The sequence below is a fragment of the Sinohyriopsis cumingii genome, chromosome 9, assembly GCF_028554795.1.
Source record: "Sinohyriopsis cumingii isolate HCF-2022 chromosome 9, ASM2855479v2, whole genome shotgun sequence".
In the NCBI taxonomy this organism is placed as follows: Eukaryota; Metazoa; Mollusca; class Bivalvia; order Unionida; family Unionidae; genus Sinohyriopsis; species Sinohyriopsis cumingii.
The window spans coordinates 45,085,364-45,110,434 of NC_142969.1; the positions used below are offsets into that span (position 1 = coordinate 45,085,364).

A 25,071-nucleotide genomic window follows, 5' to 3' on the forward strand; every position below is an offset into this window, starting at 1 on the left:
AGACCCAAACCAATCACAGGACAATGTGGCAACATATCATGGTCTATGTTGTTCATTGGAAATTATAAACAAAACTATCACCACAGAGGTAGATCTGTCATCGTACAATATGTAGGCAGTACCAACTGTTGCTTAACGGAACATAAGCAAAACCACAACACAGACCCTGATCTGTCTGATAAAATGTGCTCACAGATAAGGTCTCCACTGTTCACTGGAAATTGTACTTAAAACCAAAAGCACAGATCTAAGAATGTCATGGCACTATCAAGGTCAATGGAAATCATAATTGAAACTAACAAAATAAATACAAATCTGCCATGGCAAAATGACTTCAAATATCAAGGTATATGATGTTCAATAGAAAATATAATTATAACTAATAATTACAGATCCACCATGTCACAATGTGTTGAAGATCTGCCATGTCAATGTGTTGAAGATCTGTCACATCACAATGTGTTGAATATCTGTCATATCACAATGTCTTGACATATCAAGGTCTATGCTGTTCAGTGGAAATAATTAGAAGTAACATAATAATTACAGATCTGCCATGTCACAATGTGTTGAAGATCTGTCATGTCACAATGTATTGAAGATCTGTCATGTCACAATGTGTTGACATATCAAGGTCTATATTGCTTGCAGTTGGGTACATAGATAAATACAAAATAACATTGTGTGTGTGTGTGTGTGTGTGTGTGTGTGTGTGTATTGTCAAACCTAGATCCCAATGGCCTTTGTCTTCAGGTTCTCACCAGAAATTTGAGCTGCCATTTTTTTTGCAATTGTAATGCAGGAAGTCTCCACCATCTTAAGGACCAGATTCCTGCCCTTAACGAGTTTTATTTTTTTTTAATGATTCCTCGCCCCTAACAAGCCTTTCCCAGTTTTCCCATTAATTAGTACCACATCTTAAAGCTAAAGTGCAATACTGGAAGGCAGGTTTCCTGAGGCTCAAGCGGGACTGTAGAGGGAGTGTACTTTAAGAAAATACTGTAAAATATTGATAATAAGCATATATATGCATTTTTTGAAATAGTAAAGGCCATGTGCATTTATTTTGTGATTATCAGCAGTCAAACTGGAACAACTGCACATTATATCATACTAGGATATATTGCTTTCTTACTATATTTTTTTCATTAGATATCAAAGTAGAAAATGAGCTTTTGCTAATTGCAGTTAGCATGAAATTATAAACACCATATTAAAGAGCTGAAATTAGAAGAATAGTTTTTAGAGAAAGACAAACTCAGGAGTGTGTGTGTGTGTGTGTGTGTGTGTGTGATTTGGATTTTAAAAATAGCTTTACCAATTTTTTAGTCATATCATTACAATGTCTGCAGTGTGGCAGTTTATAGTGATGTCTAGCACTGGGGCATCATGCCGCAGAGATCCCACCCAGTCACATTATTCTGACGCCAGGCCAACCAGTCCTAACCCTGACCTCTTAAAGCTGAGCGCTTAGCAAGGCAGCTGTTAGTACCATTTTTATTAGTCTTTGGTATGTGGCTGAGGTTCAAACCCGCTACCTCCCGCATCAGAAGCAAATGCACAAACCACAAGGCCGCCGGAGCAGTCGACAAACTCAAGAGAATAATGTTCTTGCTATTATTGTATTTAATTTTTATATGTGCACTTATTTTAGCTACAAGAAAATGGAGTGGCTAATGTCCTTGTATATGATACTCATTCTCACTGATCTGCTTATTATCCATATTTTGTTTGTTTTGACGGCATGGCTATATCATGCTGAAAGATTGGAGCCACGTGCCTTTCTCAATCACATATTTAGGCAGTTATCTCTGGCTGGCATTGATGACTACTGAACCCACAACCCATGAATTAGAAGTATGACACTATATCAACTGAGCTACTGCAATTCCTAGCCATACTTTATAGTATCCGATGGTGCTACACCAAATAAATTCTTTCATGTGGTACCAATTTGAAGGATTTCAAGGTTGCTACAGATCATAAATTTAACCATCCAATTAATAATGATTAATCTTCAAAATAAACAGACTCCACAAATTTAAGTTACAATAAAAATGTCACTTTCTGCACAAACATAAAAATGTATACCCACACAAAAAAATGATTGCATGCTTGATAAGTGAAACTCACCTAACACTGGACTGAAACAAAGAACAGCCAATCCTATAGGAAGATCTGTTATGGTCATGGGATCAGTGAAAAGTACAATCAATTTCAATCAAGATCTGATGGAAACCAATACATACAAAGTTATGATCAGCTGACCTCTGATTCACCAATCAAACTGCTGCTTTCTGATTACCTTTTTTAACCAACAACCTGGGAAAAGCAACAAATCTGGATGTATAAGAAAGGTGGCTGCTTACAGGAGGCAATATGCAAAACCCTTTGAATTTAATTGAACAGAACACAAAAACAGACTATATATGAAATTAATGGGTAGAAAAACTAAAAACTCGAGCAACACAAAAAGGATATACAGTATTAGGCAAAATAAAACTTTTAAAAAATGACAGCAATAAATGTAAATGTCATTGAGTGTCCTGACATTCATGTACTTGCATGAGTCCAAGAAAAAATGTGGAAGGAATACTCATGTACTTGTGTGAGAGTCCAAGGAAAATGAGAGTATACTCATGTACTTGCATGATGCATGAGAGTTCAAGGAAAATGAGGAAAGTCTAATCATGTACTTGCATGAATCCAAGGAAAATGAGTATACTCATGTACTTGCATGATGCATGAGAGTTCAAGGAAAATGAGGAAAGTCTAATCATGTACTTGCATGAGAGTCCAAGGAAAATGAGAGTATACTCATGTACCTGCATGAGAGTTCACGGAAAATGAGGAAAGTCTAATGTACTTGCATGAGAGTCCAAGGAAAATTAGAGTATACTCATGTACTTGCATGAGAGTCAAAGGAAAATGAGGAAAGCATTACTCCTGTACTTGCCGAGAGTCCAAGGAAAATGAGGAAAGTATACTCATGTACTTGCATGAGAGTCCAACGAAAATGAGAGCATACTCATGTACTTGCATGAGTCCAAGGAAAATGAGGAAAGTATACTCATGTACTTGCATGAGCGGCCAAGGAAAATAAGGAAGGTTTACTATATGTTGGCTATGACTAAGGAATCTGATTGGGATCATGTTATTTTCAAAATCTGTGACTCTAGTTACTAACTGGATGAGAGACTATTCAGCTTGGACTCAGGACTTGGTGTCCTGGAAATAAAACAAACAATGCAATAGTAATAGTTATTTTATTACTATAAAATAATATTTCAGGATCATTCAATTTTGCCAATCTTTAATTACAGCATACTTAAAGTGAATTTACAAATGGGGTGTCAAAGAGTGAGTTTAGTCTTCTAAGCTTCAATTCTGGAGAGAGACTGGTACATAATATAATGAAAATTTTTCTTCTCCTGCATAAATACTGGATATATTTCATCTTTTGTTACCAAAAATGATATATTTTAACTTAAGGCATCTCCACTCATTAAAATATCACATTTTTTTTGTACTACACAATGATATTTATCCTGTAATTAACATTCTCTATTTATCAAATAGTTCACCTGAAGACATAATGGAATGTGATGTTATGCCTCCAAGAAATATTAGTCACCTATTTTCAGGAAACATTACCTATTTCTGACTTTACCATCTAACCCTGCTAGCAAAATGAAATGGAACAGTTACCTATTTCTGATGTTACCCATCTAACCCTGCTAACAAAATGAAATGGAACAGTGACCTATTTTTGAGGTTACCATCTAACCTTGCTAACAAAATAAAATGGAACAGTTACCTATTTCTGAGGTTACCATCGAGCACTGTTAACAAATTCATGCACCAGCCACAATCAGATTCAAGACAGAAATTGTAAAAACACTTTAAAAAAATTACATGAAATATTTTGAACATTTCAATACTATCTGATTTGCAGTGCCAGGAAGAAAAAAGTTAACAAACTTATTCTGCTTTTACAAAACTGCATCTCAAATTCAATTCCCACAATATTCCCATCACATAGCCCTATTTAGGCAGGAGGGAAATGTCACCTGGTCTGAAATTTTGGGTCAGTGTGATGATGTATAAAATGTCTTCAGGAAGTGATGGAGAAATAACATGTTTGTGTGATATTTATGGAGCAGCCATCATGGAGATTTGTTCTTCATTCCTGGGAATCTCCCAAAATGTAGACAAAATATAAAGATATTATTGATTAGCATCTGGGAAACCTGTTCTGGATTGCTGAGAGATTTTCCCAAAATACAGACAAAATATAAGGACATTATTGAAACCGGTGTTTTCATAGCAGCAAGATTTTCCCAAATGTAAAGAAAACATTATGACATTATTGATTCTTTTATATATTTAAGGATCTGAATCAGAGTTGCAATGATGAACGAGGAAATATTACATGAATATATTGGTATGCTTGAATGAAGACTGAATAATTCCCCCTCCCCATTAAGACCCTCATTCTGGTTAACCAACTTTTGTGGACAAAAATCTTCAGTTATTTCTCAGTTGCAAATACATGTGTCACAAAATATTACGTTAATCACAAATGCATGATCAAGCATGAGAATTTTTGTAACAGTCTGATTTGATTGGTCATGAGCGGGTGCTGACTTCAAGAGCCTCAATTGTTGCTATGTACAAGATGAGACATACAGTTACAACACTGTGATCCCAAAATATGCAATTATGCTGCCTAGAAAGAATGTAAATCTCTAACAAAGGAGACATTTCTTACAGATTCTGTATTTTTGATAAGGACAAGAGACACACAGTAAAATATAAAATCACTACTACAATAAGTTGTCAGTCGTGGCATTTAGTGTTATTGGAAATGATTCTAGTGTGGATTTTATTGACTTTTTTTGCTCTGCAGCCAACAACGTGCTGTCCACAAAACTGTCTCTGTGTTGATTCTCAAGTTGACTGCACGGGAGTGAATCTTAGACATGTACCATTAGACATTCCGTTAACAGTACTGCAGTTGATCTTACAAAACAACAATATCCTTGTGATATTAAATAATTCCCTGACTGGACTGGTTCAATTACAAGAGCTAAAACTCAGTTATAATTTTATTGAAACCATAGAACCAGGCACTTTTGATTCTTTGCTGACTTTGGAACATCTAGATTTGTCGGATAACAGAATCAGCACTCTACCACCTGGAATTTTTAGCAAACTCAGAAAACTGGAACAACTGTTCTTATCTAAGAATTTTTTGAAGGATACAGACGGAATACTGAACGGTCTTGGCAATCTGATACGGCTGGAAATGGATAAAAATTCAATTGTTGAGTTAACAGAAAAGACATTTGAAGACCTTGAAAAAATTCAACACATTCAGCTGAAAGAAAACAGTATTTCTGAAATCAATCAAAATGCTTTCATGAGCAATAAAAAACTTATGTTTTTGGCACTAAGTAATAATCTCTTGGAAAATGTTGATGGAATTTTTGTGACAAATCTTATGCTGACTTACCTGGATCTTTCAGACTGCAAAATAACATCATTCCCAAAACATTTACCGCTGTCACTACGGTATCTTCAGTTAAGCAAAAATATGATAACCAATGTAACAAAAGCTGATACCAGGGATTTTCGATTTCTCGAACATTTAGTATTGGATGAGAACAAAATATCTTACATAGAGCCAGGCACTTTTTCTCACATGCGCTTACTAAGTGACCTCTTTCTCATTGTGAATGAATTGGATGTGATCCCTGGACCTTTCCCCCAGAGCATTAAAAGTGTACATCTCGATAGGAACAAAATTAGCCATCTTCCTAAAGGTTCCTTTCAGAATGGTACAGATCTCACTATTCTTTCATTGAGATCAAATAATATTTCAACAATTGAAAAGGAATTTTTCAAAAGTCTCACATCAATTGTTGAACTCCATCTTGAAAGCAACTCTATAAGGATCCTTAAAAATGGGACTTTTTCATATGTGAAAGGAATTGTCTATCTCACACTGAATCGACTAAATCTCCAAAGGATTGAGGCTGACTGTCTCCTTGGTCTAGAAAATGTCATACAGCTTGAGATGTCATTTATTTCAGTACCAGACGATGGCACAGAGGGGAATATTTTTCACAACACACCTGATCTCATGGAACTGGAACTTCAAGACAGCCCAAACTTGGCCAAAATCTTGTTGAGACCAGAAAGTCTAAAACATCTCTCACAGCTGAGAACTCTTAATCTCATGGACAACAGACTAAGGACAATAGAACCGTCACTCAACAAGTTACCAAATCTACAAACCCTCAAACTTCTTGGAAATGAATTTATCTGCAATAAACATTTATTATGGTTACGTGAATGGATGAGAACTGAGCGAGAAAAATTTTACCTTCCTGGGCAAGTAAGATGCGCAGAGCCAAGAGAAATAATGGGTCATCCCATTACAGATGTGGATCAGCACTATTTTACAGATAATAAAACTAAGGACACTGATAATGTGTATGAATATTACTATGAATACGAGGATCGTAATGAAAAAGTAGAAAAAGTGGATACACATGTAACTAGTACTGATTATATTGAAAGAACTAATGAAACCATACATGATCTAGAACATGTTACAGAAGACATCTCAGACGATACTATCATCACAAATTTCTCAAGTACTTACGAAGTTTCTTCCCCAAGTACAACAGATACAATTACAGGAACAACGTATCCAAATGATTCAAGTCACAAATTGTCAAGCATCTCAGTGACTAAGATCATATTTCGTCACATCCCTTATTCAGGTGATCTATCATTAACCAACGAAAATGGAGAAGGTGAGTCTGACCAATCTGAAATTAGTGGAGAACACATTGGCACAGCGATTGGTATGGCATTAGGCAGTATGTTGCTCATTTTTATAATTGCTGGTGTTATTTACTTTCTCTACCAAAGGAACCATGAAAGAGTATCTCTGAAATCAGCGGAACAATTTAAAGAGAGAGAGGATTATGTTTTTATTTCAAAAATTGAGAAAAATAAAGAAACTCCACAACGCCATCTCACTCGTGAGGAACGTGGGTCGACAACTTCCCGAGCTAGTGAGGACATAACTAATGAGGCTGAGCCCTCCATGAAAGTCTTCATTTGGGATGATAAGTAATAATCAAAGGATTTTCTTTTCATGTTTTTCCCACTGTATTTTAAGCCATATGCTAATTTCTCATTTTTGTTTATAAATTCAAGCAAGTTTTAACTGTATATATTCATTTTTAACGATGATTCTACACAAGAAATACTCTTAACTGCTTTTTCTCAAAAAGTGCTTTACAAAACATGGTGTCTCATCTATGAGTGACATTAATAGCCTTTCACTAACACAGGCAAGAACAGAACTCAAATACACTGATTATTATTTTACAAATGTTTAACTTGAAGACAGCAACTGATGTAGAAGATGTGACTCTCACAAAGTATAACACTGTATCTCAACAGTCAACTCCCCCCCACAAAAAAATGATAAATCTCTAGCCATTCACAGGCAATACAAATATTTAATGAAAATCATAGATTCATCAACACTAAATGACCAAAATATGCAACACATCACGTGAGAAAAAACTAGGAAACAGTGGTTATGTCACAGGTAAAACAAAACCCGATATTGTATCTGGATTTTCTTTTGTTCTCTTGACAAGGTGATTTACTTTCAAGCCATCCTAACAGCATGAAAGTACTATCTGGAATTTTCTTTTGTTCTCTTGACAAGGTGATTTACTTTGAAGCCATCCTAATAGCGTGAAAGTACTATCTGGAATTTTCTTTTGTTCTCTTGACAAGGTGATTTACTTGAAAGCCCGTCCTAATAGTTTCCCTTCCAAGAATTGTGGATAAATCCTTAAACGTGGCAGACTTGGTGCAAGAATAAACTTCTCAAATAGAAAGAGCAACAAACTTGATTAATTTCCTGAAACTTGTTTTAAAATTTATTTTAATATGTTGAAGATCTAAGCTTTCTACACATCATAGTGAAATATGGAGTTGATTTTGATAAAAGCCTGAAATATTCTCAATCAAACAATCTGATTGAAATCAGATCTCCGCTGTTATACATGAAGACCTGACAGCGACCACATAGATGTCATCTTCTGGTAACCTATGTTTTTACCATAATCGCTAATTTTATCAGCCAGCCAGATGAAGTCTTAAATCTTTGCATTTTGTAGACTGAACAGTGTGGATGAGCAACATGAATGTGTAACAAACAATCTGGTTCACTTTCAGATTTGTGAAAGCTGCATTTCCAATGGCTAATTCAGAGGTCACCAGAACATGACCCCTAAGCTTCCATTGTCTTCACGTAGGACAGCTGAGATCTTATTTGAATCAGTTTGCTTAATCGGACAAAACATATATTTTTTGCTTACGTTGACCAATTTTAAAGGTTATTTTTATTCCAATAAAAACAATTATCTGCAGCAGTGATTAAGTAATGTGACAACAGCATTTATCAGTAATTATAAATATTAGAACTACAAGTAACAGCATAAGGCAGAAGACAAAAAGCTGCATAAGGTCAGCAAATCAAGCTTTGATAACCTGTGCATGTAAAAACAAAATTAACCTTGAGGTTAATCATGGGTAAGGACACATGTATGGATAGACTCACAGACAGACAAAAATATGATTATTATGTTCAGGTTTTAGAACTAGATTTCAGCCATTTCAACCCCACAAAGTTCAGTCAGTGAAATGCTTTTGAAAACTATATATATCAACTAAAGCATCTTATTGCTAAGATGTACAAGGTCATTTAAGTAAGCACTTAATTTTCTTAATTTTGGCAACATGCCAAGTTATCATGCCATTCAATTGTATGAACTTATATTTTTAGGATTCTATGGTTTGTTAGTTTCATATGTAAGGCTGCAATGTTCACATGTGGCTTTGTTTAGCATAAATGCTTACAAAACTGGTGAGCATGACATGGTACATGCAGGAGGCTTTCTGTGTTGTAGGAATCCCCCATTCCAATTAAATGAGATACTTCCATGTCACTTTTAAAGAAGACTGTTTGTGTCCATTCTAATAGTATAGGTGATTTTCGCATCTGATGAGGTAATGGTTTGGAAATTTTACGTTAATGAGAACTGGTTATATAACACATGCAACATTTGAGAACAAGTTGATTTACTAATAATGCTTATATATATTTCTTTAATCTAAATCTTTTAACTCTGAAACAAGTTTGTCAACTAAACCTTTGATTAGTAACATTTTCTTGTATTTAAAAACCATTTCAAGCTTGTAAGCTACTGCATATATTTTCTTAGTCACTGTACATATCCAAGCAGTTTGCCTATCGATTTTTTTTCATCATGCACTGATCCAACAATCATACGATGCAGAAGTCCACATAAGCCAAGCAAAAATTTAGCAAGTAAGTTTGACTTAGGAATATTTACCACAGTACAGAGAACATATATAAAACACAGAAAAAATTAACTGAATTGATGTGAACTAAAAATTCAGAGATCTACATGCTTTATTGTTCATCAAATCATGATTTTTTTAATACATTTTCTTTTAAATTATATACTTGCCATATATACTCACGTACAAGTCCAAGTGCAAACAACACAGACCCTGATCTGCTGTTGCATAATGTACTTGCAGATCAGGGTTTATGTTGTTTGTTGCACTAATTACTCCAAACTGGTTGCATAAAACCAGATCTACTGGCACAGTATTTGACATCTCTGGGTGTAAGCAAATTGAACTGGACTTACACATGAGTGAATATGGCATTACTTAATCAGTTACCATAAATATCAGAAAATTACGAGCTGACGCTTATCATGATTTCTGATTTTCCATCCAAATTTTTTAAAAATATTTTACAATGAAAATCTGAACATTTGCAGAAAAATGTTTCACTTACAGTATGTATGCATGTGTGTATGTATGAATGTATGTATGTATGTATGTATTAAAATATATATATATCTTAGTTAATGTAACAGAAGATCAGAAATATATCCATGTATCAACTATCAGTATTAAAAAAAGTCTGAAGTCTTGTTCTGTTAATAGAAATAACAAGTATGAAATGGGATCAGCACCATCTCACTTCTCTTCACAGAAAGAAAAAGCAGTACTCAGTTTATTTTTTGTGTAGTTGGCACCTTTTTCGGAACTGGAATTTATGCCATCCTACAGTGTAACAAGTACTGCACAAGATATTGCTGATGAATTCCCTGTGCTTGATTGTAGCCCACCGATAAATCAAAACTCATCCAGAAAATTCATTAAGCCCATTAAACAGATAAAGATGGATTTTTGATAAAGACTGTATCAGACTTTCTAGATATTGGTTGCCAAATCCACTATTTCTGCTAATGTTATAGTACCAGTCTCTCACTATCGAACTAATGACTTCCACTTCAGTGCACCTTTCTGGCTTATTTCAGATGTGTTAAGGGTTAAACTGCACAAATGTACTCAATTTACATGAACAATTAGGAAATATTAGATTTGATGGGATGGTGCTCGTAATATATGACAGGTGCACGGCCAAATATGATCGGTCGTGAACCTTGGACTACTGTTAATATCACGCCATTAGGTTGTAAAGGAAAGATGTACATTTTAACGTATTACACAAGAGATGTGAATTTATTTATTCTTGCTGAATGTGGAACCACTTATAAGCCTACTGTATATACTGTCTTATAAGTTGAGTCCAACTGCAAGCTGAACAGAACAAGATCTGCCTTCACATAATGCACTGTCTATCAGAGTCTATGCAGTTTGTTAGGAATAATCAGTAAGGCAAACAACATAGACCCTGAATTGCTGGCACATTATGCGATGGCAAATAAGGGTCTAAGGGTTGTTTGCAGTTGGACTGTACTAACAAGTGAATACACAGAGCAAGTATTCAGCTCCAAACATTCTTTTTTTCCCCATGTATCGATCAACTAGATTTGTTTTGTAACTAAGACAGTAAAATTAATTGTTCTACATCATTTTACATGTAGAAAATTCATCTGATTAATTAGATGTACATGTTGGACAAATATCACAAAAAGGAACAATTATGTTGTGTGGTACATTGATATTTGAAATTAAAGCATACAAACTTGTCACCAATGAATTGTTTGTCTTTTCTGGAAAAATGTTAGGACATGTATTTCATGTACATTTCTGTCTAGCTAAATGTATATTACTGTCTGTCTCTCCGCATACTTGTAACCCAATACAAATCTACCTTCACTTTACAGTTACACCTGTCTTGGTAGACACTACCATATTAAGTACAACTGCTAATATTGGACATTTATTATCTCCATTCCTAATTAAGCTTACAAATTCACATGCTATATAAAAGACACCTGTAAAAAAGGATGACTATTTTTGCTCCTTGAGTGTCCTTTGAAGAGAGGTTTCAGGGCAATTCATACAAATGCGAGCCCTCTCCCCCTCTCTCTACACATTGTACATCTTACTGTCCGTAAAATCTGTCATAATATCAGCGGATCAGATTTAATCTGCATAAATCTTCATATCTCAACTTACAAGCTGTAATTAGTTCTTCAGAAATAATTGCTATGATGCAATCTGGTTTCTTAAATATTCCAACTTTTCAAAAACGCACCAAGAGGAAATAAAATGTAATTTGCTTCAAACCTGCTAAACAAAAAACTTCTCATGACTTGTGCCAAGTAAAATAAATTGGAATTTTTTTTTCCACCTTGTAATCTGACAATCTCCTGGGGAAATAAATTATCCATTAAAATTGCATAAAGCCTCACTTAAAATGCAGGAAACAAGATCTAAATGATAGTGCAATCGAAAAGGAAAAAGCAAAAATGTAAAAACAAAATTTTGGCACTAGCAAAATAGGTAACCTGTACTTTGAGAACGAGAATAAAATGAGAATTTTGGATAATACAAAGACCACAATACACCAATCATTGCACCTGTCAGGACTGGGGGGATTAAACTTGGGACTATAAAGTGGCAAAGCAAGTATGTTACCATGGTGCTATTCAGTTTTTGCTGCAATCTTTATTAGCATTCAGCTACATTTACCTTCATCAGCATCCAATCTTGCATAATATGAACAGAAAGATTTACCTTCATTATTACCATTCTTTCTCTTTATTTCAATCTTTTCAATTATTGCCTGCATTCCAATTACAGCTCAAAAATATTTTGGACCAAACATTCAAGGACTATACTGCTGTTTGTGTTGGTGTTCAATACGGTAATTAGGTCAAGGCCAGGCTGTTCCTGAGAGTAACAGGTGTAACAAGGCAGAGCAGAGTAATTGACACCACTAATTACGAGGTCAAACAAATTTTATACCATGAGGAGCAGGTGCATCTTGATAAGACAAGGAGACCAATCAAACAGAACAGAAGAAAAAGTGTTGGTTTAGACTAATGCAAGACAAGGCATGGTTTGAAAATGTACACTACTTTGCACAGCTAAAAAAAAAAACCAGTATATTTGTCAAACTGTCCTCAAATGATTAAGATCAATACTGCTGAAAAAAAAATCATCTGGAGTTCAGTTCATTTCAAGGTTTTTTAGATGATAAGTGATAGTTGAAACTTAACCATTAGAGCTGCTGCCAGGAATTTTCATGATAGGGGAAGGTCACCCACACCTACCTGCAGAGGGAGTGGGGAATTGGGGGGGGGGGGGACAATGCCGAATGGTAACTGATGAATGAAGACATTGCAGTGTACATGCATACCTAATTTAAGATGAGAATTTAATGACTTTCTTTTACTTCTTTAGTAATAAATATACAGTTACTGAATTTAGCTGGCTCCACTGGTAAATACTTTCTTCTGCTTATCGTTCTACTTCTTCAAAGCCTCTGAAAACAGGAAGTGGTCTAATTAACCCCCCTTATATCAGAATACTCATCAGGTTATTCACTGTTTCTGATGTTAAAAGCAGTGTAAAATCAGTTTGCGAACTAAATCCCCTCTCAAAATCTGTTTGTAATGAGAAAATTTCTACAATTCCGGTCAATTTAAACAAATTAGGGAACTGGTATATTTGAACATATTTTTCCAACTCAGTTACGTTGTTCTTAGGATATTTCTTTTGTAGGATCACATTTATTGCAAGGCTATATGTCAATGAGGCAACCATTTTTATTAGTGAATGGATTATCTTTCTTATACTTTCAGACAGAAAATGCATAGCATCACTCCATTTTGGTTCTTTCCTGATCCAGTTGTAGGCAATCAACCATGTGTCTTACAATTTTGATTCCTTTCTTCTCTTTTTCTCAGCCTTCAGTTCGACATGCTGTGGATGAGGTACCAACTATTTTCATTTTATCAGCTTGTACATCTTCAGTTCGCATTGGAACAAGAGAGCATTCTTTTTGTTCTATAGTATCAACTGTATCCAACCATAAAGAAATCGGATATTTTCCATCTCAATATTCATAAAACTCACTGATTGTTACGTTCTGTAAAATTCTGTTATGGCTCATCAATGGATCAGTTTGTTATACCCCTCTAGGAGACAATTTAATCAGAACCCCTCGATAGTTTCTGCAAAAACCACAGCAGATCTCAGATCATACAGATGCTTGTATTCAACTACTAAATCTACCTTAGCATAACTTTTCTGAGATCACGGACAAAATAAACGACTAAAATTTAATTTCAAAAAACATTATTTTAAACTTTTGTCTTTAATAAATGAAACCAAAAAGACAGCATGCACTGGGTACACCAATCTGGTCTGCCATTTTGAAAAACTGCCAATTGCTTTCCTTCTATGCACAGGAGCCAATGAATAAGCACTTACTTGACAATGATCAAAATATTTTTTTAACAAAAGAACACTGAAGTGGAAAGAAACTCTAAGACATGTAACTGTTTGCCAATTCAGCTTTTCTCTACAGTCTTGTATTAATGATCAGTATTTTTCAGGCTACATCCATACAAAATACACCACTCCCTCAATAACTCGTGCCCGGATAATTCGTGATCCCGCTTATAATGCGGTGTCCGGTGTGACTCCCTATTTTTTTTCTAAGGAAAATATATTTTAAATATCTTTAAAATATGCTGAAACTGAAAAAATTACAATAAGAATTGGTAAGTTAAACCTTGATACATCGCTCGTTTTATCATTGAAAATGGTGATTAATGCCCGTAAAGATGGAATCCATACTGTGAAATTTGCAAGTTCTAAATAAGATATATATTAGGTAAGTTTTTTTTAATGATAAATAGTTGTCCTTACACTGTAAATAAACAGTCTGGTGAAATAGCGATCAATGAAAACTTCTGGTAAATGCTAACAGGTGACAACAGAGAATGAAATAAACACCAATTAAATGTCTTGCTATGTGAAAATTACATTCTAATCCGTAATAGCAACATATTCTGTTCTACGAAAACAGGAAATGAGTCAATTGACTGTCACATAAAACCGGTGAGTACTTCTGTGAGAACCTAATTATATGCCGGCTTTGTTTTGATCAACAACTTGGGGAAGTGTTTGTTGAAATTAAAAATCAATAAGAGACATGTGTTTGTCTTATGACTTTGAGAGTCTTTTAAAGCAAAATCAAGCAACAGAATAACAAATCAAGCAAGGAAGGCACAAAGAAAAAAATTCAAAGGCATGCAAATCTAAGCACAAGTTCTTGTGGTCACTACCACTATCAAATTCCATTTTATTTGACCAATCAAAAATGGTTTCACATTTTTATACGGTGGCTGGAGACCTAAAATGTTGACTATGCAAAGATCATACAGTTGAGAAATCTGCAGGATTTTTCTCGGCAGAGAAATCAAGGAGTAACACAAAAAAATTAACTGATTTTTTCTTCAAAATGTGAAGTTATATTTGTCAAGCGTGTCACAAACGGCAAGTATTATCGTGTTAAAATTTACGTTGTTTTAAATTTGTAGACCCATTAAACTCCTGTTGGTCATGTGGGGCCTTTTTTTTTATTTTACTTCTACCACAATCAAACCTGTCTATCTATCTATCTATATATCGTTCGTTTGTTCGATCGACAATGTTTCTCGAAAAGAGTGTTGATCTTTTGTATTAAAAAAAATCTAATTTGGATCAAACAATAAAACTGGAAGGTATCCAATTCAACACACAAATTAGTGACATAGTGCACAATATGTGAAGTGTTACACGTGTTAAGCGAATGGAAACCATGTGGAATATGTTTTTGATGATCTCCTCATTATACTGTAATTTATGAGGAAAAATAAACATGAAGAGATATTTATTCACAGTTAATCTCAGCACGATTATAAATTGAGTATTCAACACTATAACCTGCCAAACACCCCCCCCATTAAGTCGATCCCTTTATTGGTTTGGGCTTTTTTTATATAGGTTCCTTGATAACTCGCGCCTCACTTATAGTGCGGTCAATGTTTTTGGACCCCAATGAATGCAAGTTATCGAGGGAGAGGTGTAGGAAAAATTCAAAGGGGTATATTGGTATGAGGGTACTTCAATGAACTGGGTTACAAAACACATGCTTATTTCATACCTACCTATGAAAATGCAAACGTCACTGAAAGATGCATACATACACATGCAACATCAAATCTATGAAAATTTATGGCCAGAAGTGCACTCTTATTTTAGCCTGTGGGGTGGGGGGGTGATAGTATGGGTAGGCTACAGTGGTGCGGCATCCTTAACTAAATGTATGAAGATGTTGTTTTGCTGTTTTTGCAGTGATGACTTGCATATGAATGGAATCATTCTGCTGTAGCTTTCTCGCTTCCACAGGTATCACAGGAACTCTGAGTGTATCAGGCTATAAGCTAGTCATTTATTACGTAGAAGATATAGGTATAAGCACACATTTTATTGATGTCAATAATATTCATCGAAACAACACCTCTGTCACTGCCATTAAAGTGAAACTGAGGGGATATATCATTCATGAGTACTAAGTAGGTTGTTGCGACCCTTATTATCCCCACCATCACCACTACCACCTATGTCCAACCATTTATAGGTGAGACAAAAATAAAATTCAATATACGTTCATTACATACGTGGTAGACTGGTCATAAAAATTTCTCTCAGACACATGAACTCATCTTCTGGGGAAATGTCGGGTGTACCAAACTCGTTTCTCTCTGGCCATACTTCTCTGAAAATATAAATGCAAGTCCACTGACACCGTAAGTCTAAATGCATAAAACATTTGGACAATAAGCAAGGGAACTGCATGGCAGTGATCCGTAACAGAGAGCGCTTTAGACCACTCAGCCACTCGGTATTTCAGTATTTGTGAAAGGCGACTGCCATGAAATCTGAGACAAATAATTAGATGTTTGCTCAGAAAACACCTGGAAATCTTTGTTTAGAACAATAAGATGAGGGAGAAATTTAAGGAGTGTGACAGCACACACTCCTTATAACTCAAGCCCTGAATGATATTATTTATGGTTAATACTGTACCAAAACAGCAGATACATACAGTCCACAATTTTACCCCAAAATACGTATGCCGTAACTTTTACTAGATTTATGAAAATTAAACTATATCAACTTGTTGTAATTTCAGTTCCTAAAAGCTTTGTGATTCATCTGCATAGAAAAATTTCACAGCAGGCTATTCTGGCTATAATGAGTCAATATCTAATTATGAAAAAAGAAATATTAAAAAGAGACTGCCTTATGGGCAGGACCATATCAACCCAAGTCCTGACCCTGGCATGAGGGCAGTCCTTATAATTTTGCCCTCTTCATACATATCACTGCTACTGCACTGAATGATGTTTTCCCATTCATTCTGTACGTTCTGCATGATGGGACATTATCTGCTGATAAGGAAAAGTCCAAATCTGTTATGCATCCCAGACTAAATTCCTTCATTCAAACTATGCCATGTGATGTGAGTGATGTGACCCCATCCAATGATATAGAAATGTCCATACCTAATCAGGACCAGTGATTATCATAAATCAGACTAACTGTATGGAGGGGGGGGGCTATCTATGTTTCTTTAGTAAATATGAGTAAATATCTCATGAATGAAGTGAAAACATTTTCAATCGACCATACAAAATGCATCAATAAAAAAGGAAGTTCTAAAATTTTACGATAATGTTGGACAGTTACATTTAACAAATTTATCTCCTACATTATTGATTGAAATTGTTCTTTTGTCAAATAACTGGTTTACATATGAAAAATGTAATGGCCTTAGCAAGCTTGCACTCTAGTTCGGTAACAGGTCCTCAATCCAAATTCTGAATGTCATATAATTTTGGTTAGCAAACAACACTCATCTATCCCCAGTTTCTCAAATTCCAAAGATAATTACAATTGTGATGAGGAGGTCCCGAGTGTTCAAGTGGTCTAAAGCGCTCTCCATCACAGATCACTGCCATCTCACCTCTGTCTGCGCCGGTTCGATTCTCAGATTCAGCCAGTGTGGGTATGTGAGAAAGCTTGCCAGTAGCTTCTCGTGGGTCGGTGGTTCTTTCCAGGGTTATCTCGGGTTCTTCCTCCACCATTAATACTGGCCGCCATGTATAGCCTATCGTGTGCTGAAAAATGGCGTTAAACCCCACAACAACAACAATTGTGATGAGAGTTAAAATTACTATTTAACCAACTATATTACTATATCTCTCATTGTGTGTTCCCCATAAAACTTGTATTCTTTGTCATAAAGTGTAATATATGACAATGACTTTCAAACAGAAACTGGTCATGCATGTTCAGTCACTGACAATATTCACAATTTATATGGAAAACTATTTATAAAAACGTTCATATATATACCTACTTTGTAGTTCATGTCTTGGCAATTTCTGATGTCACCTCCTCAGTGATTACACAAATATATACTTGACATTTTAAGATCTGTTCATTGCACTGGGGAGTGAGGATTGGAAGAGAATTGAGTAGTAGAAAGAAAAGGAAATAGGTCTAAATATGGAAATACAAGATTGAATAACACAGACAAGGTCAGATATATTTCCTAAACAGGGAAAAAATGTAGTTCCAAAAAGTGATATTGCCAGTGGCAACCAGTGGTATCCCATTGTTGCAATTTTCTCCTGCTGATATCTTTAAATATCTCTTTATGATGATACCTCTAAATCTCATTATGATGATACCTATAAATATCTCATTATGATACCTATAAATATCTCATTATGATGATACCTATAAATATCTCATTATGATGATATCTATAAATATCTCATTATGATACCTCTAAATATCTCATTATGATACCTATAAATATCTCATTATGATACTGTAACGGCCAAACTAGGTCCTGATAATACTATCTTGGAGTATCGCACCAGGGATGAGTATGCTTCTTATCCACTGACTAAGGAGGGGGAGAATGGAGTAAACTCGAACTCTTGATTTCTTTTCAACCATAACACAAGATGATTCATTTATTAAGAAACAGCGAATAAAGCCAGTTCATAACCATGACAATCTTGTTGTTTTTGTCCTAAGCCAAAATATTATCATCGTTTGAAGGTACTGTATGGTATATGATAATTTCATGCAAAGTCAGGATACACATTAGCACTATGCTATTAGTTCATGATATTATTTCTTCTGATTAGTGAACATTATATTAGAGTTACCATATGTGGATTTAGTTGCAATAAAGTTTACTACAGAAGAGAAACTTTGACTTGATTGTAATTGTGAAATGTAAAAAATCTGCAAGGAAAACACTTGCTTCACTTTACACTTCAACTATAGCATACTACTTATTTGAAGTGAATTGGTATAATGGAAGTAAATTGGATATCAAGCCAGTGAGGAAAACACTCACAATGACTTAGACAACTAATACATTATAAAACAGAAATATAACTTACATTGTTTAGATTGCTAGCATAATCAAGTATTGTTGAATTGAATTTAGAATGTCAAGTCTGTGAGGAAAACACTCACAATGACTTAGACAACTAGTAAATTATAAAATAGATAAATAACTTATGTTTTATAGATTGCTAGAATAATCAAGTATTGTTGAATTGAAGTTAGAATGTCAAGTCGGTGAGGAAAACACTCACAATGACTTAGACAACTAGTAAATTATAAAATAGACAAATAACTTATGTTTTATAGATTGCTAGAATAATCAAGTATTGTTGAATTGAAGTTAGAATGTCAAGTCGGTGAGGAAAACACTCACAATGACTTAGACATTTTATTTCCCTAAGAACTTTGTTGGACCTATAATTTAAGAAAAAAAGGAATTATATATTTGTAGTGTAGCAGAACTTTTCTGTATGTCTTTAGCTTCACAAAACTAATTAAATAAAGAAAAAAAATAAAGAAATGAATAAAAGTACTGGTCTGTGAGGACAACACTCACTTGACCATATAACTGAATTTCAAATAACAAATGATAAAACAATATCTATGTTGCTTGTAAAATAAATTAGAAATGACTAGAATGAGTATAAGTTGGAAGAGAGAAAGGAATTAAAAATAATAAAAAAATAACTTAAATAAAAATTGATTAGCACTTAAATAAACTTTATAAAAAATATTTACTGTCCAAAATATTGCCTAAAGTTACATAATTCTCTAATAAACTAAACAAAACAAAATAAAAAAATATATATAAAAAAATAAAACTCACAATAACTGTGATGTACCTAGTTTGATGGCTGCTAGCTGACTGACCCCTCTCAAGCAGCCCACAAAGCCTTATATACTCCTGACAAAACCCACAATACCCACAACGCCCACAAAACCCACAAAGCCCACAATCCTTGTTGGAATGTTCAAACCATCATGCACTAGTATTGCATGTGTATATTTAGTTAATTTTCACAGTGATTATTTATGGAAATTACCAGCTGGATATTTTACACATTGCTACATTGCGAATGAATTGCCATAAGTAAAAATAGAAGAAAAAAAAAATCAGTTTTGTATTTCACGGCACATACCGTGTTAGTCTGTCGCTATAGCAATGGTTTGGAAACCGGGTTATGCACTCTTACAATATTACCGAGGTAGACAGCATGAAAGGGTAGTCAACAGTTATATGTACCAAAGAAACAAAGAAGAGGAAAAACAAACTTAAATGCGATGACATATACAAATGAAACCCCAGGGTCTATAAACACATTGAGTATGTAGTGTACAGTCTTAAACTGTTAACTAGAAATAGCCATTAATCAAATTATCAAGGATGCCAGCCGCCAGCATGATACTCCCTATTTTCGCTATCACAAAAACACGTAGACTATACCAGCTAACTATTAATCGACAAGTAAACAAAACATAGGATCCTAGAAAATAGTAATGTCAACTCATTTGAGCAATTCACTGCTAATGCACAGATTTATAATTTTTAAAAAAAAACTATACCAAATTGGACGGCTTGTATGAATAATGTTTACCGTATATATGCATGCATACCTCACTCCCTAAATGCAGGTTATTACAATACCTATAAATATCTCATCATGATTATACCTTTAAATATCTCATTATGATGACACCGATAAATGTCTCATTATGATATATATAAATAAATAAAAATTCCCACCCACCCCCAATTTTCTCTTACCTTGCAGCTCGAAACAATGCAACAGCCTCTCCTGGCTTTTTCTCTCGTAGCATATCTTGAATATGAATCATGGCATCAACCCTGAAATAAAATTGACCAATGATTAGCATGAACAAGAAGGCCTGACATTGCACATTATGCCGATATTAATCAAATAACTAAATGCCGATGCTTTCTGTTAAATATGAATCTTTTGGGAAACTTTTTAAGTCATTCAATTTTTGTTTGTTGCTTTATGTAACAGTGCCCATACTTGAGGGAAGACTGTCAGCATTTGTGCACAAACATGAAAAGCCTTTAAATAACAATACATCCTGTGAAATGTGGTTAGTTTGGAAGTGAACCATATTAAATGTTGATGATTTACACCTGACAAGAAGTCTGAACTGGACCAAGACTGCCTGCCTGGCTGATATCTACCTCAAAGCCAAATGCCAAGGCATGAGGGTTAATAGAAAGCATTGTAACATTTAAAGGTTTTTCTATTTTGCAACAATGACTGACATGCTGGATAGCTGATCTGTATCACCTGAAGGTCTTATGTTTCTGTGACATTTGGTTGTCTTCACAAAGTCAGAAAGCAGCTTGGCATCATTTGTAAAACTTTAACAGCATTCAAGCAAGAATGCTGTCCAAACTTTGGTTAAAATCTGCTGCTTTTTCTATTTGGATGCCAATCATATTTGCTGGTGGATTGGCATTATTTGTACAAACTTTAAAACCTTTATGTCATAATCATTTCTGTCAAATAGGATCTTGTCCTGATCTGCTGTTTTTCAGAAGTCTTTAAAAGGTTTTTAATTTTAGTAATGGTGTAGTGTTTTATGTTGGTTCAGCATCATTTGTACAAGCTTGAAAGGACTTTGTGCCAGCATGTTTGCCAAATTCTGTTCAATCGGTTATTTTCAGAAGATGTTTTAAAGCTTTTTGTTTTAAGTAATGGTGGCCTAATGTGATGATGAATCAGCTTAATTTTTACAAAATAAAAAGGGGCCCTGAGTGGCCGAGTGGTCTAAAGCACACAACGTTCCGGATCGCTGTCATTTCACCACTGTCCATGTGGGTTAGAGTCTCAGTCTCGGCAAACGTGGGTATGTGAGAAAGCTTGCCAGTAGCTTCTCATGGGTCGGTGGTTCTTCCCGGGGTTTTCCAGGGTTCTTCTTCCACCAGTTATACTGGCCACCATGTATAGCCTATCTTGTGCCGAAAAATGGTGTTAAACTGTACAACAACAACAAAATAAACAGGCCACTGAGCTAAGATTTTGTTAAATTATGTTTGTGATGCAAAGCTTTATTTAAAGATTTGCTTTTTTTAGTAACAGTGGTCAAATTTGACAGCAGAATGTCATTACGAGTCTAAACAAAGGAAACCATTTATCACCCTAATAAAAACTATGGCCAGAGGTGAGGCTAAAGAGAAGAACTTGAAACTGAAATAACTCCAGGCCATGACAAAACCTAAGTGTTCTGTATGAGGCAGGAATAGGGGCACCTTAACATATGCATCATGCGAATCTATCAAGGCAGTCATAGAGCCTTCAAACATTCCAGACAGAGGTGGTAGTCTCCATCATAAAGCATTCTTCCCAAAGAATTTTGTTTACATGGGAAGGTCGATGATGAATCAAAATTTTCTGCCTTTTCGCATCATCAGAAAGATCCAGGAATAGAAACCTGTCATCTGGTTGTTTTCCACCTTCTCGAGCACCCTTCTGCAGATGAGTGTATACCTCTTCCATTAGGTGAACCAGTTTGGACTGGTAAAGAAAGTGGGATCCAAGATAGTAGAAGATGTTCCCAGAATCCTTGAAGTGGAACAGACTTGAACATTGTTTTAAATTTTTCCTAGCTGTATTTTAGCAGTTAGGGTTATAAATTAAAATGCAATATTCAAATTGCATGGGAGTATTTTTCCTTATGTCAGAGGCAATTAAATTAATTAGCTCCTCCTCCACTGCATTATGATACTATCAACGTTAATTAGCTTAAACGAAGAATATCCAGCTAAGTATAAAAACAACACAGCCTGTAAATAAAAGAAAAAAAATGAAACAAAAACTACAAATATTAACAATAACATTATGCAATGGCAGATCTGTGTCTGTGCAGTTTGCATTTGGACTCAAGTTATAAGCGAATATAGACTTTACTGCTAAAATGCCTAATGCATTGGATTTATGGGTAGCACGGTAATTCAACATTTGAAACTGGCAAAATACTAATACTGCATGTCATCTGCTTTTTTAAAATTATTTTGTTTTGAATCCTTACCAATAAGATACAAAAAAACTTGGAAATCATAAAGAACTTGGTTCAAGCTTTTAACAGACCTGCCAACCCTGATGAGTCCGTCTCAGTAAGGCAGTTGATTGTATTCCATAAGATTGACCAGTTTTCAGTAAAGTGTAAGAAAATATCAATAACTGCTATTGATAAACTGAAAAACATAATTAAAAGTTTGACTCATCAATGATAAACATTATGTTAAACTGAAAAGATTGTAAAGTATGTGTAGACTTCATTTACCACTAATACAGTTACACAAACTCTAGTTCCAAACCCTATGCAGCTCAATGGCTTGTTGCTATCTCTCAACTTGACAATTCTTGGAAATTTTTTCCATTTCACATGATGATGGCAATCATATCTCCCGCCACGAGACATACTCCAATTGGCATGTGATGTCCAATAAACGTAATTGTGTCCTTTCCAGCTTTTATTCACAAGAATCTGAATACTCCCTTTTATTCTTCTGTGTTGATTTCCAGAAGCTTATTTTCCCTTTCATATTAAACATGCATCGCTTTCTGGATGCCATGTTTACAAATTTTCTAAAATTAACAGTTTGATCATGCAGACGCTTTGTATGAACAAAAAAGTGCAGTTTAAAGCATCTGGAGTGCTGCTGTAAAGTTAGTCTGGTTCCCTGACTAATTTCACTAATTCTAAGATGAAACCCGGATCCAAATAAAACACAGAAGAACCAATTATCCGGATTTTTCGGCAACAATCATTTTTCTGTAGTTTTTACTAGTATGCCATAAGTCTGTATTTTAAGGGTAATTTTTGTAAAATCGTAAGAGTTGGCAGGCCTGTTTTCAAGGTAAAATAATGTTTAACTCCAGGACCGAAAAATCAATTAAAATGACAAAGAGTACTTGATGATTGAGTTAATGAAATTTTACTTAAGTTCTGAGAAACACAGAAACTTAAAAAAATACCTTTGTTCGTTGATGTCAACTTCTGAAGCTGCATCAAATGGACTGACATTTTGTGGTATTTCAGTTCGACCCTGGAAAATGGCTGATAGTTCACTTGACACCTCATCCCAAAGGTCTTCTATTTCTTGTGCTGTTGGTTCACTCGGCTGATTGGAACCTGTTGAAAGACTTGTTCTCAAGTATCACAAACTAAATATTTCCCTTTTCTCAGATTTTAAGCTGAATCTGGTAAATTAATTAAAAAATTCAGTTAAACAAGCAAATTCTGTGAATTGTTGTTCCTGCCTACTATGGTGAGGTCATCAAATATACACAATGATGGGACCATTGCAACCGAGTTGTAGAGTTACTTGGCACTTACTGTTTCATGTCTTTTGTCTTAAAACACAACAGGGTAAAATTTCAAAAAGGAGAAAAACACCTTGACCTTGAAGATCATATATGAGATGCTTACAACAGAAACAATTGCATCCTGTTTGATCCTTGAACCTCAATATTTAGGATTTATGACAGAAACAAAAGTAACCGTGAAATATATACCTGCAACCTTGACCTTGAAGACAGGGCCTAAAATGTGAATTGCAACACATCTTTAGGTGACAATATACCGAAATACCAAATTTCGTTCATTTATCTAAATCAGCTTGTACAGAGATGCATCTAAGATTTAGTCAATTTTGCCAATGTCTGACCTCGAGTCATGAAATGAATGCCAAAATTGTGAGGGTTGGCAGGTCTGAACAGGTGGTTATTTGATCTTGCTGAACAAGTGACGTGTTAAGTTGCCACCTTGAATAGATTTTACAAATTGTGCAGTCAAAGTGTTAAAACAATTTACTAGATGACAATGGAGGATTTGAGACCTTTATCAAACAATGAGGATGAATTCTTGGACTTTGTACCAGATGACATTAGATAGTGGTATTTATAGGATACTGTGAATGGAGAAAAAACGTGGACTTAATTTTTATACATATTTAATACAATTTCACCTTAACTGGGCAGCCATGATTAGGATTGACAGGTACCCAGTAGAAGTTTTCTAAAATCTTGACAGCTTTTCTGGGTACTGACAAAAATGGTACAATTCAGGAAATTATTTTTTTAAAAACCTTTTTGTGAAACATGCAGAAATTGGAGTCCAGAAACCAAAATCTGACAAAAGACCATCAGCTAAAAATCTGACAAAAGACCATCAGCTAAATGAGATTTTTGCATAAAAATATCAAAATGCAATCATGACAAGACCAAATAAGTTTTGCAT

General features: G+C 34.8%; 2 protein-coding genes across 3 annotated transcripts in view; one reads left to right on the forward strand and one right to left on the reverse strand.

Moving 5' to 3' along the window:
• LOC149791711 (protein timeless homolog) overlaps positions 1–25,071 on the reverse strand; it is a 133,060-nt gene that overhangs the window by 42,927 nt on the left and 65,062 nt on the right. For both annotated transcript variants that reach the window (XM_089970219.1, XM_089970220.1), the window contains exons 17-19: positions 23,808–23,964; positions 20,585–20,665; positions 16,065–16,162 (exon numbers count right to left, since the gene is read on the reverse strand). In XM_089970219.1, the coding sequence (XP_089826345.1) occupies positions 16,065–16,162; positions 20,585–20,665; positions 23,808–23,964 (336 nt within the window). The remainder of the gene's footprint in view (positions 1–16,064; positions 16,163–20,584; positions 20,666–23,807; positions 23,965–25,071) is intronic.
• LOC149791712 (uncharacterized) lies at positions 4,548–11,135 on the forward strand. Its single transcript, XM_089970221.1, has one exon. The coding sequence runs from the start codon at positions 4,868–4,870 to the stop codon at positions 7,148–7,150; it is 2,283 nt and encodes a 760-aa protein (XP_089826347.1). The 5' UTR covers positions 4,548–4,867; the 3' UTR covers positions 7,151–11,135.

What these genes read in the sequence shown, in the direction of transcription:
- LOC149791712 (XM_089970221.1), top strand. Translation starts at nt 4,868, where the DNA reads ATGATTCTAGTGTGGATTTTATTGACTTTTTTTGCTCTGCAGCCAACA.